This window comes from Dermacentor silvarum, chromosome 9, assembly GCF_013339745.2.
Source record: "Dermacentor silvarum isolate Dsil-2018 chromosome 9, BIME_Dsil_1.4, whole genome shotgun sequence".
Lineage (NCBI taxonomy): Eukaryota > Metazoa > Arthropoda > Arachnida > Ixodida > Ixodidae > Dermacentor > Dermacentor silvarum.
Window position 1 is genome coordinate 104,221,847 of NC_051162.1, and position 16,953 is coordinate 104,238,799.

The following is a 16,953-nucleotide window of genomic DNA, read 5'->3' on the forward strand; positions in this document are numbered from 1 at the left end:
TCTTTAATAAAGCGACGCTTTTCTTGCCTTTCCACTCGTGACATACGCATCTGCAAAGTCGGTTTATCGCCGTTAAAGGTGGCCCAATCCTGGAAGCAACATAAAAATGAATCAGGTTGATCCTTGAAATAGCATTATTTGCGGTCGCGTCGTGGGTGTCTACAAGTCTTGCCGTCGTTCTGGGTAGGCACGTATTTGCCAGCGAAACGCTGTGCACAACCGGAACAGTTGCATGTGTTAACGGGAAGTCTACTGACCCATTTTCTCTGATGGGACAAGAATCTGAACAGTTCCTCGCACGAACTTGGATATAAAACAATATTGCACGCATCTCGTGCCATCCAGCATAACCTTTTATTGAAACGTTTTAAACACAGCTTCGCTTAACGTTGATTCTAACAATTGCGTTACATCTTGTAATTAGTTAATAAACACCACAAACTTGTTTAAATTGCTATAGCCAGCATTTGAGCAGTTGATGAAATTGACGACTAGGACTTCGTACTAGTCGTCCTTGTCTATAATAAGGTATGTAGAGGTAACCGTCCGACCACAGCACTTTCCCAATGGTTAGCTGGCCACAGTGCAACTGATGTACAGGCGTTCGCCGGCAGAGTTTCTGTCACCCTGGATGATTCCGCTAGGTTGTGAACCGTCGGAAACCGGCACTCATTTAACTGGGATTCCTTGTGACAAGAACCTGCAAAATCAGAAAGCACTTTGTGGAAAACAAGCCAATGTTAACCCCGCTGCGTCGCCCTAAAGGCGAAGCAGCGATTGCGATATCAAATTAGTAGACAGCTACACGAAGTAAGGACAGTAGTTTTATCATCCGTATAAACTTGTAAGCATTCGTTTACTAATTAAATTAACAAGCATGGTATCATGCACTCACGAGCAAACATGAACAAATCTCACACGATGACCGCGGAAACTCGCTGTCAAAACTCTGGAGTGAGCAAGTGCGGCTGCAGCAGCAGCAGCGAGGGAATTCACCTTCGTGCTGCCTCTCACAATACGACAAAAACACAGCGCACACGACGCTATCAGCACTCTGCGCACAATGTTCCCATCGCAGATCGCATTCAAGATGGGCCCGCGCGGCCGCGGACGTCGATGATATTATCGCACTTGGACTTTATACGCGACGGCACACACGCGCCTGAAGTGTCCGTGTAATTGCTAACGCAATAAAATAATATAAATTCCCGTGCATCGTGTAGTACGCTGAGCCAGTGCTAGCTTTGCAGAAGAATGTGCCTAGAATAATCGTCTATCCTTCTACAATACGCTTTGCGCATTTGCACAGCGCGTACGACACTGATGTATAGTCGGCAGCAAAAGTTTGGAGACCAAGAAATGTAAATATCTTCTAGAGCAGCTCAGCGGCTTGGAATTTGTTTATTACACTGTATTCGCCAAACACGCCCACGCAGGTGCGATCTTTGATTTCAGCCGGAATGCCCGGGCGGCGAAAAAAAAACAGATCGCGACACCTTTTGCTTGCGACGGTGCAGCAGCCCGAAAAAAACCATTTTCAAGACAAAAGAAATTTCGAACAAGTGGCACAACACGCATAGTTTCCTGGCTGTTCTTTTTTTTTTCATTTGTTTTCGTACACTGGGTCAGTGATAGGAAAGGAGAACATTCAAAGCGCTTGAAAAATTCCGCGCACCTCGAAGTCCTTGTAGCTCGGTTCGCCTCTGTTGTATGGAATGTAGCAGGTGCTCTCCCAGGATGCAAACTTTCCCGGTATGAATAGACCCTCGTGTTTGGCCCGGCAGACGTACAGGGTGCCGCCCTTGTCTTGCCCGCCTGGCACCGCGTTTTCTGGGACGGTATTTCCGCTCCAGGGCACCCACTCGTAGCACAGGTTCTGCTGACAGGCTGACAAAAGGTGGGCGAAATATGGTATGATGTGTTAATGAAAGATTTTGATACCTAACGAACATTCTGTTCACACTTCAGACAGGATTGTAAATGTGCCTTGTCAATATATTTCAGCTATTATTGCATGTCATAATATTTTCAACAGGTATTCTGATTTGTAATAAACATTTTTTGTACAAGTTTGTGTAAACCTTCCTGTCATCCGGCAGCGCAAGCTGAATAGTATTGCATGAGTACTACTTAATGAGATAGCCAGTATGTAAGCTGTGGTACAAGTGCCGACTTAACTAAACACGCCAAGTAGTTGTATGAGGGGTTCGATATAATTAAGGACACATGGAGAAATGGAAATAAAGGCGGCGGGCATCGTTCCGCACCTTCCTTCTATTTTTGTCCAAAATTTAAACACGACTACAACTGCTAGCAATTATTGTGACAAATAAAATTTGTGCCGAATAATATATTGTGCTTTGAAACTTGTGCAACGTCACTTAGCGGGTTCGTAGACCTTAAGATTGAATCTAGTATCGCCTCCTCAGAAGAAGGCGCCGTCACTTGCATTGTCAATGGGCGGCTCGCAAGAATGTCAGCGTCGCATACTGAGGTTGCCATCACCAGCATACAAAAGGAAACACATGTCGCGTTCACTTCCTGCCATGTCGCTGACATGTGATACTCAGCAGTTCCCCATTGCATGACCTGGAACGCGTGACTTGAAGATTTTGCATATTTTTGCTCGGAACTCGCCATGTACGCCTTCAACTTTCACAGGTGCCTCCCAGTGCAGTACAAACTCATCAAGTTTTTAAGCTTCAATACCGATCTTCCTTTTGAATGCGGATCTACAGAGCAATAGCATGAAAGACCTGTGGCGAAATTGAAATCAATACCAGCAGTTGTGCATGCGCAGCCCTTCATAATTCACTGGCATTACGTAAAACCGTATAGTATTTCGAGACATTGCGCTTATCGAAAAAATCATTTCCTTGGAGCTGCTATCAAGCAGGCAAATTGTTTCAAAATATAATATCGCTGACGGTACGGCAGCGTAGGACATTTGCATGAGCAATTGCTTGCGTGGGCGGAAGCAATTGGAGCTTAAGACCGTACAAATGTAGCCTACGTGGTGATGTCACAGTTCCCGAAATTCCGAAGGCGGGAGAACAGAGCATGAAACACACTGGTTTTTCTCGAAAATTTTGGAAACACTGGAATAAATATGTTGACCGGTGTTAGCACACGAAAGTAAACAAGAACAGCAGACGTGGGTACAAGCCACGACACGCTTCCAAAACGCAAGATGTTGACATTCTATAACAAAGAACCCAATTCTTTATTTGCTCCGATATTATTTGCAGCTTTGGGAATTACCACATACCATCTATGAAAGCAGCTATTTTGTTCCCTTAGGAAGGGTGGGCTCACATATATACACCTCTAAAACTTCAGCTTTTCGGATGTCGGGAGCGATGCATTTGCTACATGGTCAGTTATATGTTGCGGGATCACAATAGCGAAAGCAAGGTCAAACACATGGGTGCCTTTACACTTACGGAACGGTGAGAATAGCAGCTATAGTTGAGTACATTTGAAAACGCAACAATCTTGCTACAGCTTCCATTGATAACGTGTTCTTTCCACGTTTTTTTTTTTTTTTCATTCTGTGATAAAGATGTTTGCATTCAATTGAAAAAATACAGACCAAACATGTTGTATTAAATTCCTCGGTAGAATCTCAGAACGCACATTGGGCGCTTACTCCGATATTAACACAGTACTTGGTGTTTACTGTGCTGCGAAAATGCAACCCAGTGTCGGTCGGTTCGGTTTAAAGTTCGGTGCAGCCGGTCAAGCTTCTCTGTGCACCACGCCACTTGAAGGTGTCGCATATTTTAACCGTGCACGCTAGAAATTTTCGGCACACTCTCGCCGGGGGATCCCACCTTTGGCATGAGAGCAATGACGATTTTCCCATTCTGGTGCTGCTCTGTCGTGAATCTGGTTCTGAGTAGCAAGGAAGTACACATCATCACGCTACCGCTGAAACGTTTCCCAGATTGTGTTAAAATTTGACAATACTTGAAAACATATTATGCATTGCGGACAAGTGAGCCGTGTAGACAAAGCTAACATTCAGCCTTGCATCAACTTCTAGGGTTCGCATCAATATAATCAATCACTGTTTCTTTTATTCAATCAGTGTCCACTACTGCAATAAAACAGAGCGTTGGCAACTACGTTTGCTTAAAATCAGCAACAAATTAAGCAAAGGAATCTGTTTCGGATAAGTTGAACTTGTATAAATTTTTCTCAAAGAGATACCTTCAAAAATATCCTCCATACAAACCTAGAATGAAACAGCGCGTTCAGCATTTACTGCATTCCGACTGGCTCGCCCGAAAGGCATATTCATTTACCATTATCAATAAAATGCGAACATATCATTAGTGAGGAGCCAAGATTTGTCAAATCCTGAGCAACAATTGCGAATTTTGTGCATGTCAAAATAGGGAAAGCAGTTCAAAGCGGGAATAAACTAGAACTTTGAGATTTATTGTATCGTGTTTTGCGCTCTTGTACACATTGAGTGTCGTGTTGAGCCGTTACAACGAATCATTTCCTCCAAAGGATTATGAAAATAATACTCACATTTACCCGGGACAAAGATGTCCTGGAGGGAAACTCCGGTGGACGTACGCTCCGGCGGTCCGTTTCTGTGTGTACGTATGCTTACGGTCACATTGCTACAAGACTCGAGGCCTGTGCATGTGACCTGGGTCAGGTCTCGGCGAATTATTGTGCCGTTGGGGCACGATCCAGCATTAGGGTATTTCTCGCCTCTGTCGTCGGTGACGGACACCCAGTAGTAATCGAAGCTAGCCGTTGGTCTTTCCCAGGCAACGGTGATGTAGTTATCCCCAGTGGAGAGTAATGTCAGCTTGGTTACATCAGGGGGGTCTGAAAACACGAGTACTTCTCAATACAGGCATTCGTAGAACGCAGGCTTAACGTACGGCAACATAGACAAGCCTAAAAGTAAATAATTCGGCAGAGACACTTAGTCTACTTACGTGTGGTAATGTCAAAGCTTTATAGTCCCTGTGGTGAAATGTTTCTTTCCGCACGTTCCTTGTCCGCGCAAGCCCTCACCTGCATTCTAACTGCGCCTTGGTAAGAGCAAATCAAAACGCTCCAAGCGTCTCAACGCACTACCTTCCCGCGAGGGCTTCATACCTCGAAGAACGGCTTAGCACCGTTCAATTAGACAATTACGTTTTTTTTCTCTTCTCTCTCTTTTTATACACTCATAGCGTGGCACCACCTCTCCCCATGTGCTGGGCCGTCACGTGTGCAATGACGCACGCAATAGGCACCCCTTCAGTCAACGAGATTCACCCCTTCAGTCAACCGGGGGCCTGGATTCGATCCCCACCCCGACAAAAATTTTCCTGATTTTCTTTTGAAAGCCATCACTTTGCTTACAGGAACTTGGCTAAGAAATTTGACGTCAATCCAAGCATTTTCTGACGTGTTTTTACTCTCTGCGCCGTCGGCCATTTTTGGTACCATCTTTCGGCCACGCCCACTACGCCGACTGATTTTCGCGTAATGGGACTTGTAATGCTGCCGCATAAAAAATTTGCCCAACTACATTAGTGCTAAACTAGCTTTGGGCATTGCAACTAGACCACCGGAGTGCGGAGACCACGACGACAATAGCATCCGCAAAGCATTACACCAATGTATTGCAAGAAAATTCCTGAAAATTCAAACAAAATCCTGCGCACTCTTCTTGAATTAGCCACTGGGGTGGTGAACTAGTGACGTCATGAGCAATGACAATTTCACGTCACAAGCACTTCTTTGCAACGTACAATTTCACCCACCTGAGTTAGAACTCTGGTATTCCCGAGAAGAACTGTCCCTTGAAAAGCAGTTGTAAAATAATTCGTGGGGCCCCAACGTTCATATGGCGACGGATTACCAGCGAAGCTGTTTAGGCTGCATATGGGCTGCATACATAATGAAATCGATTTTTTTTTCATATGGCACCTAACTACGCCGGTGCAAGCGCCGCCGAAGTATCGCCCCTCTCATGCATCTGCTGCAGCCGCACCACCACTTTCGTTGCGCGGGACGTCATAACCTCAGAAGCACAGGCCACGTGCAATAGCTCCGTCGCCACACTCTTCCCCCTCTCATTATTCGTCAAACAGGATTAAAAACAATTAAAGTGCATGAAAATCAGCTTTCTACACTAAGTCCACGTTCTTATATTATATAAATGCTGGTTCTTTTACAACGCCGAACTTATGTAGTTCTATTCGGACCCAAGATACTAAACTTATTTTTGGAGGTTGGTGGAGTGCTTGAAGCTTGCCGTGAGTACCTCCACCGTGGGTAGGCCGGTTATCTATCTCCGGGATCGGCCCACGCATTCCTGTCCACGCGCCGTGATACGGACGCAAGCCGGCCAGGGTACTCCCCCTGGGAGGACGCGTGTGGGGGATGCAAACGGGGGCTAGAGGTAAACAGCTTCGCTGTAAAGAACAAGGAGGACAAGCGGCGGTGGTCGCATGCATGTGCATGTTTGTGCTAAGGCTCATTCACACCGGCGACTGACAGCGGTCGCGCGACCGAGTTGGTCGCAAAGCTACCAGCCGCAATGGTCGCAAATTACTGCTTTGAAAAGCGACCATTTCGGGCCATTCACTCGCTGTTCGATATCTCAGTCGCGCGACTGCAGTCGCAAAAGTGCTCACAACTGCAGGTTCGCAGGAACAGGATGTCTGTATTGACCCTTTTCGCGAATTAGTTTGCTCTAGAGAAACGAGATGGCGCTTTCGGCGGCGCGCCGCACGTTGCATCAGCGCACGAATACGAAACCATTACCCCATTACCTGTTCTCCCATGCTTATATGCTATCAGCTGTTGGAAATGCAACTGAGTTTTCGCCAACGCACTGTTGGATTCATGGTGTAAAATAAGGAGCCGTGAAGTAAAGGCCTGTGCGGACGTTGGCTGCAAAAATTGTGACTATTGAGGAATCGAATGAATCTGCGTGTCTAAGTTCGCGGACCGTTGCTACATAAGAACTGCCTGTGTTGCCTGCTCTTCATGATGCATGCACGCCTTCCCTCGGGCGTAAGAAAAAATTCACTCATCCGCCGCCGTTGAAGCGCTAACCTCCAAGCAAAGGACTTCAGCCCCGGAACGTCTGCATGAGTTAGTACCGCTCTTTCTACGGTGAGAAAGGGAGTAGCTGCGCATCTTGGCGTAAATCTTTAATTATTTAGTCAATCAATCCGTTAATTTGTATTTATTAAAACATAACCTCATTGCCTTCCTCTGCACCCCTTCCATTCTTGCAATGAGTTATATAGTGTACAGAAACCAAACAATATTGGCGTGCTCCAGCACTGTTCGAACAAGCATTTTGTAGGCCAGCAAATTTTATCTGGGGCCGCAAGACGAAGGTGTCTTCTCAGAAAGAAGAGTCGGTTTAGTGCTCAGAATGCACATTGATTTCCACTTGAGGTTATTTTGTTAACATGGCTTTCCCATCGGAGAGCGTGTGTTAAAGTGACACCTAAATATTTACGCTGAACTGCACAAGTGAGAGGTGTCTTATTAATAATGTAAGTAAACTCAGATATCTGTTTCTTTCTTACTGTTAGTGTTACAGATTTTTCGGCATTTAGAGTCATCTGCCACTCCTGACACCAAGAAAAGGCAGAATTTTGTATATGGTGATTATCACTGTGATGAATTTCGCGGTACGAAATACAATAGTCAGCGAATTGACGGATGTTACCATGTAATCGGGAAGGCAAATCTTTTATGTATATTAAAAATAAAGCTGGGTCCAAAACACTGTCTTGGCGCACTCCCAATGCAAGAGGTGCTAAATTGGAAGCTTCGTTATTAATATACACGAATTGTGAGCGGTATAGATCGGCACAGTGACTCATGAGTGCACTCACTCACACTCGCACTCATTTCAAAGGGGTGAGTGCGAGTGAGTGCGAGTGAGTGCCAGTGAGTGTGAGTGGAGGTGGGTGCGAGTGAGTGCCCGTGAATGTGAGTGTAAGTGAGTGCAGGTGAGTGCCAGTGAGTGTGAGTGCAGGTGAGTGCGAGTGAGTGCCAGTGAGTGTGAGTGCAGGTGAGTGCGAGTGAGTGCCAGTGAGTGTGAGTGCAGGTGAGTGCGAGTGCGAGTGAGTGCCAGTGATTGTGGCTGCAGGTGAGTGCGAGTGCGAGTGAGTGCCAGTGAGTGTGAGCGCAGGTGAGTGCGAGTGCGAGTGAGTATCAGTGATTGGGAGTGCAGGTGAGTGCGAGTGCGAGTGAGTGCCAGTGAGCGTGAGTGCAGGTGAGTGCGAGTGCGAGTGAGTGCCAGTGATTGTGGCTGCAGGTGAGTGCGAGTGCGAGTGAGTGCCAGTGAGTGTGAGCGCAGGTGAGTGCGAGTGCGAGTGAGTATCAGTGATTGGGAGTGCAGGTGAGTGCGAGTGCGAGTGAGTGCCAGTGAGCGTGAGTGCAGGTGAGTGCGAGTGCGAGTGAGTGCCAGTGATTGTGGCTGCAGGTGAGTGCGAGTGCGAGTGAGTGCCAGTGAGTGTGAGTGCAGGTGAGTGCGAGTGAGTGCCAGGAGTGTGAGTGCGAGTGAGTAATCAGCTGATGTGAGTGTCAGGTGAAGTGCGAGTGCGAGTGAGTACCATGGAGCTGTGAGTGCAGTGATGCGAGTGAGAGTGATGCCAGTGAGTGTGAGCTGCAGGTGAGTGCGACGTGCGAGTAGTGCCTAGGGATTGTGGAGCTGCCGGGAGTGCGAGTGCGAGTGAGTATCCAGTGATTGGCAGTGAGGTGAGTGCGAGTGCGAGTGAGTGCCAGTGAGCGTGAGTGCAGGTGAGTGCGAGTGCGAGTGAGTGCCAGTGATTGTGGCTGCAGGTGAGTGCGAGTGCGAGTGAGTGCCAGTGAGTGTGAGCGCAGGTGAGTGCGAGTGCGAGTGAGTATCAGTGATTGGGAGTGCAGGTGAGTGCGAGTGCGAGTGAGTGCCAGTGAGCGTGAGTGCAGGTGAGTGCGAGTGCGAGTGAGTGCCAGTGAGTGTGAGTGGAAGTGAGTGCGAGTGCGAGTGAGCGCTGTGAGTGTGAGTGGAGGTGAGTGTGAACGTGAGTGAGTGCGGGGCCTGGAAAAAATTATGGTGAGTGAGTGTGAGTGAGTGTTCTCCCACACTGCCGACCTATGCTTGAGGGACTAGAATGTAATACCATCATCAATACCGGTACACCTACGCCTTCGACTGAACTACCGTGACGATTGACGAGCAGTAATACCCACATTATAACTTTTGCGAGCACACGTGTGATGCACTGGTTTAAGAATCGGCCCTCTACGTCGGCACCTTTGGGAACATGGTTTTCAGCATCGGCCTAGATTACTCGGCATTACACATCACATGCCTTAGCTAATGGAGAAATAAGCAACAAGTCTATGCTTTCAAAGCTCACCGAAAGAAGGCGTTCTAACTTCCAGTGTCGCTGGAAGACTCGTCAGGACGTCCACACCGCATCGTGCGCTTGCCGTGATGAGGGCGCAGTACGACGTGTCTGCGGTGGTCTCAAAGTCCAGCCAATCATCAGAAGTTCTGTTCTCAATGCATCCACCTGGGCTTTCCTTTTGGTCGCATACTGTGTACTCCTTGCACACTTTCACCTTGTAGACGTCTAGAATGCCATGTATCCTCGTTGGTGGCTCCCACTGGAGTCTTGCCATGGACGGTGATTTCGCGACAAAAGTGACATTCTTGGGTTCACTTGGATCTGAAGAGCAGGGTGTGCGAATGAGGGGGTTATTCGATCGCACATTTTTAATCGACAGTTCCTCGGACGAAAAATGCGCATGAACACAGAACACTCTTGTTGCATTCGCCATTCTCGCCAAGATTAAAGCTGTTGTATATTAAACTGGTAACACTTCAATCTGCTAAGAATACAGCCACGCTGCGCTAAAAATATACGTGCTAGCTGCATTAGGCGGAAACTAGGCGAACAAGGGAGAAGGCCTGGAAACTCGAGGTATATTTCAGTACAACGGAATTACCTTAAGTAGCTAAATACGCAAGAAATGAAACCGTAACGCTTAAAATGCGGAACTGCTGTGTGATTATTGCTGTGTGCAAGTGACCTGCTTTGCTGCGCATCCAATGCCGGGTTGTTTTCGCTCGGTGCATGCGCATTTGTTACCATTTCTATTTGCACTCATGTCATTCCTGATAAGCATTCGCTGTAAGCCTAGCGGAATAGTTAAAGATTCTCGCAAACAACCAGTTCCGCCATTTTCGGTGACTGCACTAGTCACTTCTAAATTAGTTACGTGCTGTCATCCTAATTAACCCTGCTCCCAAAAATACCACTTTGCCTCTATACCTCTTGGTGAAAATTTTAAAGCATATAAAAAAGAACATTTGAGAGCGACTTAGCACCGCTAAAGCATAGTATAGTTAGAGCGCTTTGTCAATGATTTTATTGATCCGCTGTGAACATATGTCTCAAATTTCTTCATTTGTAGACCACATACTTTCTACCCGGTTCGACTTCTCGCATTACTCGATTTCATAAATGTTGAGAAGCCATTACGCATGCATCAATATCATGCGTGTTTATGTACAAGCAAAAAAAGCTTTGTTATTTTGCATATCATGATTTGTTTCTCCTATCCAAGTTTTTATGTAACTGATCAAATGTGAACTATTATGAGATTTTTCTACATAAAGTGATCAATATTATTAAAGAAAATTTGATGCTTTTCGACCAACCTCCTTCAATTCCTTTATCGCTGACTAACAGATGCGTTATGAGCTCTACCTCAGAGTCGTTATTATCGGAAGTGAGGTAGAAGAAAAAGTGCCGCCATCTCACCACGTTCATAAAAATTCAAATTCTCGATACACATATTTACTGCTATTTATCTAGTTGGAAAATTTCAATGCAAGTGCTTGACCTGTACTGTAATATTGGTTACCGTTTCTGAAAGAGGGTCTTGGTTACAAAAAATTCTGCTATGTCAACACATATTCTTGAATTACCTCTAGGTTCAACAACACAAATTGATGCAGGTTGGTGCTAACATATAAAATGTTTTATTCATCGCAATCAAATTTTGTGCCCTTTCGATTATACTTATAGCAAGATCAACGTCTCGCGAAACTAGCACTTTGGCGACTCAACTACATTACAATCTTGTTTGTGCCTCAAACAAAACATTTTCGAAGTAAAGAACCCACGGTACTGGGACGCAATATTATAGTATAAGAAATACAGAGGAGCAGGCCCACGTATTTAGTTATATCGTGCACAATGCGCTGTCTGCCGTTATACAGCAGTTTGCCCAGCAAAAAAACACAGTAACTTATAAAAGCCTTCACGAAAGGAAATTGGAACTTTACTAACCTTGACCACTGAGTAAAACACCTTTCAGTGTGGTTCCCATCGAGGAGCGTGCAGGTGGTCCTTTGATGGACGTGCCAACAGTGACACTAATATTGGAGCAGGGATTGAAAGGGCCGCAGGTGACTTCAGTCTGCTCAGCACGAATAATGGTGCCGTTGCCACAAGAGCCCACATGTTGTTTCTGAACACACTCCTGTTCATTATCATTTTCAATTGTGACATCGAGCCAGTAGAAGTCAAAAGTGCCCCGAGGTTTATCCCAGGCCACAGTGATATAGTGATTATCAGCCGCCTTTAGGCTGAGATTCGTGACCTTGGGTAGAACTGTAACGGGATAAATTCGAGCCATGTCATTGTCATTTTTTCTATCCTTGGCATGCCTGAAGTGCGTTAGTGGGTTCGTGATTAGAGTAGTTCGAGACAATAAAACGGCAAACAACGGCGCACACCGACGTATGGTGCTAGATTTGTCACGGATAAATTAAGAGGGACGACGAACATAAAGGTTCCTCATGAGGGTTTGTTGAAAACCTGCTGGAGTCCTTAAACATGCATACTCGGCGTACGAGTATTTTTTGCTTACTGCCATCGTCGAATGCGGCCACCTTTGCTTAAAAACAAAACTTCCGACTCCCTGCTTAGTAACTTAAACGGACACTCACAAAGCCAATGAGGCAAGACAGAAGTAAAGAGCAATTTCACGTGTCTGTTTTCAATAATTGTTGAGATTTTTGGTATTGTAAGAAAAGTAAACCGTGCAGACACAGACAAAAAATGTGAGAACGCACAACACAAACGCCGACTTTCAAATGCTGTTCACGTGAACTTGCGTGTCACCGCAGTATGGTAAATTTACCTGGTCTTGTGGCTGCTGAAAGGGGAAACTCATTATGTCTTCAGACTGTTTCGTAAAATGAGTTTGAGTGTTGTCAGATGCAACACAGTGGATAGTCGGAGTTTATGTTGACCGTTTCCGTCTTCTTGGGTTCGTGTCTGCAGGCCTAACTTTTTTAACGTGAATCCCAACCAACTAGTTCAAATTTCTGCCGTTCATAGAGCATTGCTCTTTATACATCATTAATACTGAAGCCTGGCAAAAAAAGTATTTCTCTTACGCCACAGAACAAGCTGAACTATGCAGCGATGTAAATATGCCAAATAAGCTCCTCAAAGCAATGAAAAGTGCTCAAGTTCTATGGCTTTCGGGAATCGCTCTGCGAGAATTTCCTCCATTTCGTTCTACTCACAAAGTATTTATACTCTCGTGTAAAACGTTCACGTCTTACCAGTCACCGGTGTGCGGCTTTCAGCTACCGCGGCCCGACTATGTAGAACTTGCTCGCCACATTGTGAGCTTGTTGTGACCAGGACGCAGTACTTGGTGTCAACACTGCTCTGAAAGTCCAGCCAGGTTTCACGTGCTTCAAGTTCGACGCAGCCCTGCATATTTGCTTCTCCACTACAAGATTTGAACGTGTCGCATATTTTAACCGTGTATGCAAGCAATCTTCCGTCGACTTTTGCCGATGGTTCCCATTGTAGACGGGTAAGTGATGGAGATTTTCTGACCACTGGTTATGTTCCTTGGTGGATCGGGGTCTGGCGAAAAACAGTGCACACAGCCTTCAGTTTTCGCATGTATCACACTGCTGGCATAGAAATATTGAGAATCATTGAACATGCCAAAAACTTCATGAACAGTTGATTGTGTTTGTTGAACACTCGAGTAGTTAAAAAAGACCTGTTCAAGTCAAATTTCGTGAATCTTTGTTGTTTAATGAAGTATCAGTATGTTATCACAATGAAAGAAGAAAGTTGACAGGTCTGTCGCTGTCAAAACAGTACGGAACAGCAGTAACTGCTCGTGAAAGAGATATTCCTCAGGACTCCATAAACTCCTGCATGAGACTCCATAGCCTACACCTTGGATAACATTCAGGATAGCATATTGCCATGGAAAGATCCTGCAATTATTACCGGCGCCACAGGCAACTCTTGCAGACGGGATGAGACCATAAAATAGATTCTGTGCCATTGTCCGACCTAAAGCTGTCAACGAGATGCTCTGATTATCAGCTTTAGCCGTTCAGACTACAGACTGCTCTAGGAAGGTAAGATTCTGGGACCCTGGCCGCAGACGTCTACATGGTATACACAAGACCACCAAAGCGCTAATGTGCTTCTTAAAGACAAGCGCGCCAGATGAGTGCTTTTGAGGAAACACTCATTGTGATAGAACATATAAGTGATTCAACATTCATCAGCGAGGGCGCGCACCATGACTCGTTCTCCTTCTCTTCTTATATTTTTTTCACCCTTTTCCCTTTCGCTCATGTAGCGTAGCAGACCGGTCGAACCTTCGATAACTTCTCTGCCTGTCCTTATCCTCATTCTCTCCAACTATTACAGTGGTCAATTCGCAGAAAACAAAATTGTCAAAGCCCAACTCGAAATTGTCAAATGAGAAAAAGTCACAGGCCTGCGCGGCACATGCAGCACAGTCACAGTGTAAGCTGGTGGAGCAGCTCAAGAGTAGCTCCAATTTCGGCACCATGCACAACAGGGTCTTCGCGGCAGTCTATTCGCCTTGTTTTGACGAGAACGATCTGAAATGTCAGCCCGGCGTCGACGGCGAGCTACGGCTTGTAATGCTCTCTGCACAGCAGTCTGCTGAGCCCGATGATGCCTGGTTGTAGCCGCGCACGTAGTTCTACGATTCGCTTCTTCAACAGCGGTTCGTACCTTGCGACGCCATAAAGTGTACCGAAGAGGTACCCAGAATACATGGCGCACATCTAACATCGGGATAGCATTGATTGCGCGCCTCGTCTGAATCGCATAGCGTCTGAATCGCATCTCGTCGCACGCGGCGGTTGCAGGATCGTTAACTATATGGCGCCACCATACTGGCGGAGGCTCGGGTCGTCTGCGCCTGCGCGCCTGCCTATAGGGCTCGTATAAGGGATTTTTTCTTCTGCCTGATAGCAAGCGCTTGCGTGGCTCAGTAGTAAAGCATCCGACTCCCACGCAGCGGGCCTGGGCTCAATTCTGGCGGATAGCGAGTACTTTTTTCGCATTTTCAGCGATAGCGGTTACGGGGCGGCGGCGGCATCATCGCGACCAGAGACGGCTATTGGAATGAGCCCATAACAGCTTACGCTTTAAAAAGGCGAAAGCTTGCACGAGGCCGCGCAAAGCTCAAGACACAGCGAAGCTGGCCGATTGATATCGAGCAGCTAGCCTCTAACGCGTTCGGCCTCGGCAAGCAACAGCGTTCTTGGCACTGTGCCAACCTTGGTTAGCCTGCCTGCGTTTGTGGCATGCCAGGAACGCTGTCGCTCGTAGGCGCCGACGCGTCCAGCGCTAGTCACGCGAAACGTCGCGAAGGGGAAGGCACCTCCGAAATGATCGCTCGAGAATACCTTCCTACATGCGCAGTTAAGTTAAAGCAAGTTGACGCCCAGCAGCCACCAAGTTAACACCTAGCAGTAGCAGCCAGTAAGACTTGAGCATCAACAGTTTCGCAGGGCCTAAGCTTTGCACGACCGAGTGCAAACTGCCCAGCCTTTTTTTTATTTCTTTCTTTTGTAAATATGGCCCTGCACATCAGCTTCAACAAATACTGTGGATATATTTCGTCTAATAAAACTAATCCCTCGCTTTAATTCCCTCGAATGTACATGGGTGTCCACGCCGCTATTTCTTCGAAACCATATTGCTGTTTTCCAAGATTTGTATATTTAAACTTTCTACGGCAGTTACCAGTCAGCTAAATTTTCCCACTGACTCTAGTTAGTGACAGCAGAATCACGTACCTTCGGCAGGGATGAAGATGCCTGTTAATGTGACTCCTGGAGAACTGCGTTCAGGTGGTCCACTCAAGTGGGTGCGCATGGTGCAGGACAAGTTACGGCAAGGCTCCAATGGACCACACGTGAGTACCGTCTGGTCGGGGCGGATGATGGTGCCGTTGGCGCACAAACCAAGCCAGTGTTTAGCAGTGTCTGTGCTGCTAACCTTGTCTTCAGTGACTTCCACCGAATAGTAGTCGAAACGACCTTTGGGCCGCTGCCAGGATAAGGTAATATGGCCACTTTTGGCACTGATTAGTCTCAGGTTGGACACGTCGGGGAGTGCTGCAATAAGCATCGACACTTTAAGGTGCATTTTCTTTCTGCAGTTTTCTTCTTGCCTGCCTCAAATAATTCTATAGGGGGAATTGCCTGATCACATCAATGGAAGACTGTAATGTAATCTTACTGTTATGCAAGATTAATGTAATTAATCTTAGACTGTAATGTCTAATCTTATTTATAGGCAACGCTATTTAGATACCATGAAATTAAAACTTATGCACACGAAACTTCACGTATAGCCTATATTAGCGTTCTGCTAAGCTGGAGCGAGTTTTGACCTGTAGGTAGCTAAGTAGACCAACTGCTACTTATTAACTATGCTAATAGTTAATATTGATCGCCACGAACATTCCGAAATTTTTAAGTCAATAAGCCGTAGCCACAAATAACAGTTAAGAAGTATTTTTTTTTCTTGTGGTGAAACAGTATTTGCGCATTAATTTAACGACCAGGCCTCCGAATTACACACTTTTGTATAAATTTAAAATACTAAGAATGTTTCTTTTGTTGCCGCTTCTGCAATGTGCAGAAACATTCAGCTCATATTGCATATTAACCTCCCGAATACCTTGCCCATAGCAATTCTCTACGCATTAAAGAAAAAAAAACTCACAGAAAAGAGGCGTTCTCACTTCTTGCATCGCTGGAAGGCTAGTGAGGACTTTGCCGCCACATCGCGCACTAGCCGTAATCAGGACGCAGTACGGGGTGTCTTCTTTGCTGTCAAAGTCCAGCCAGGTGTCCGAAACCTCGCGCTCAATGCAGTCACTCAAGTTCTGCTTTTGTTCACATTCTGAAAACGTCTCGCACACTTTAACTTTGTACACGTCCACAAGGCCATGTACGCATGATGGTGGTTCCCATAGCAGTCTCGTCATGGATGGGGACTTGGCGACCATCGTGATGCTCTTGGGTTCACTTGGCTCTGATGAATCAAAATGTCGGAAATAACGCTTAGTCGATCAGACCCGTTTTCGAGCGATAGTTCCTCTCGAGAACTGTGCACATTACCACAATGAATTTTTGTTGCATTTCATGGTCTCATGGTGTATAAAATACCTTGGCCTGCCTAATTAAGACAAACCTGCACTCAAGTAGTGTCTAAAAAACCCTGTTCTTAATCGGTTTACTTTTGTGGGACATTTCTATTATGTGCGTACTTAGGTAACCGCAGAATAGGTGTAGTAACTCGAAGAATATTCAGCGACAGCTGGACATTTCGCTATTTTCAAATGGCTGAACGCTTCAAAATGTGTTACACGAAGTATCATTTCCGTTCTGGCATTGCAGCTGCAATTACCTTTAAGTTATACCACAGTGTTATGTTCCTGTTTGTGGGACTGCATTCTGCGCATTTTATCAACTGAGCATTCGTTGATTTACACCTTATAAAATACAACCTACTTCGTCATCCTATCTTCTCTCCGATGGCTATTCACTCTTCTTCTGCTTGCGATGCCGTATTGTCTGTATTGGTTGCACGCGGGTTC

At 46.0% G+C, this 16,953-nt stretch overlaps 1 protein-coding gene and 1 long non-coding RNA gene across 6 annotated transcripts in view; one reads left to right on the forward strand and one right to left on the reverse strand.

Annotated features, from left to right (window-relative positions):
* Nucleotides 1-16,953, reverse strand: part of LOC119463475 (uncharacterized) — a 562,544-nt gene that overhangs the window by 239,218 nt on the left and 306,373 nt on the right. Inside the window, exons 14-15 of the mRNA XM_049656653.1 lie at nucleotides 16,077-16,212; nucleotides 15,143-15,463 (exon numbers count right to left, since the gene is read on the reverse strand). Of these exons, the coding sequence (XP_049512610.1) occupies nucleotides 15,143-15,463; nucleotides 16,077-16,212 (457 nt within the window). The remainder of the gene's footprint in view (nucleotides 1-15,142; nucleotides 15,464-16,076; nucleotides 16,213-16,953) is intronic.
* The window catches only part of LOC125940444 (uncharacterized), a 405,801-nt gene that overhangs the window by 221,760 nt on the left and 167,088 nt on the right, over nucleotides 1-16,953 (forward strand). For 2 of the 5 annotated variants that reach the window (XR_007463665.1, XR_007463664.1), the window contains exon 2: nucleotides 11,447-11,579. The exons of 1 other annotated variant lie outside the window; for it this stretch is intronic. This is a non-coding gene — a long non-coding RNA (uncharacterized LOC125940444). Of the gene's footprint in view, nucleotides 1-11,357; nucleotides 11,580-16,953 lie in introns of those variants that run through there. 2 more of the 5 variants (XR_007463661.1, XR_007463663.1) reach the window with 2 other exon arrangements.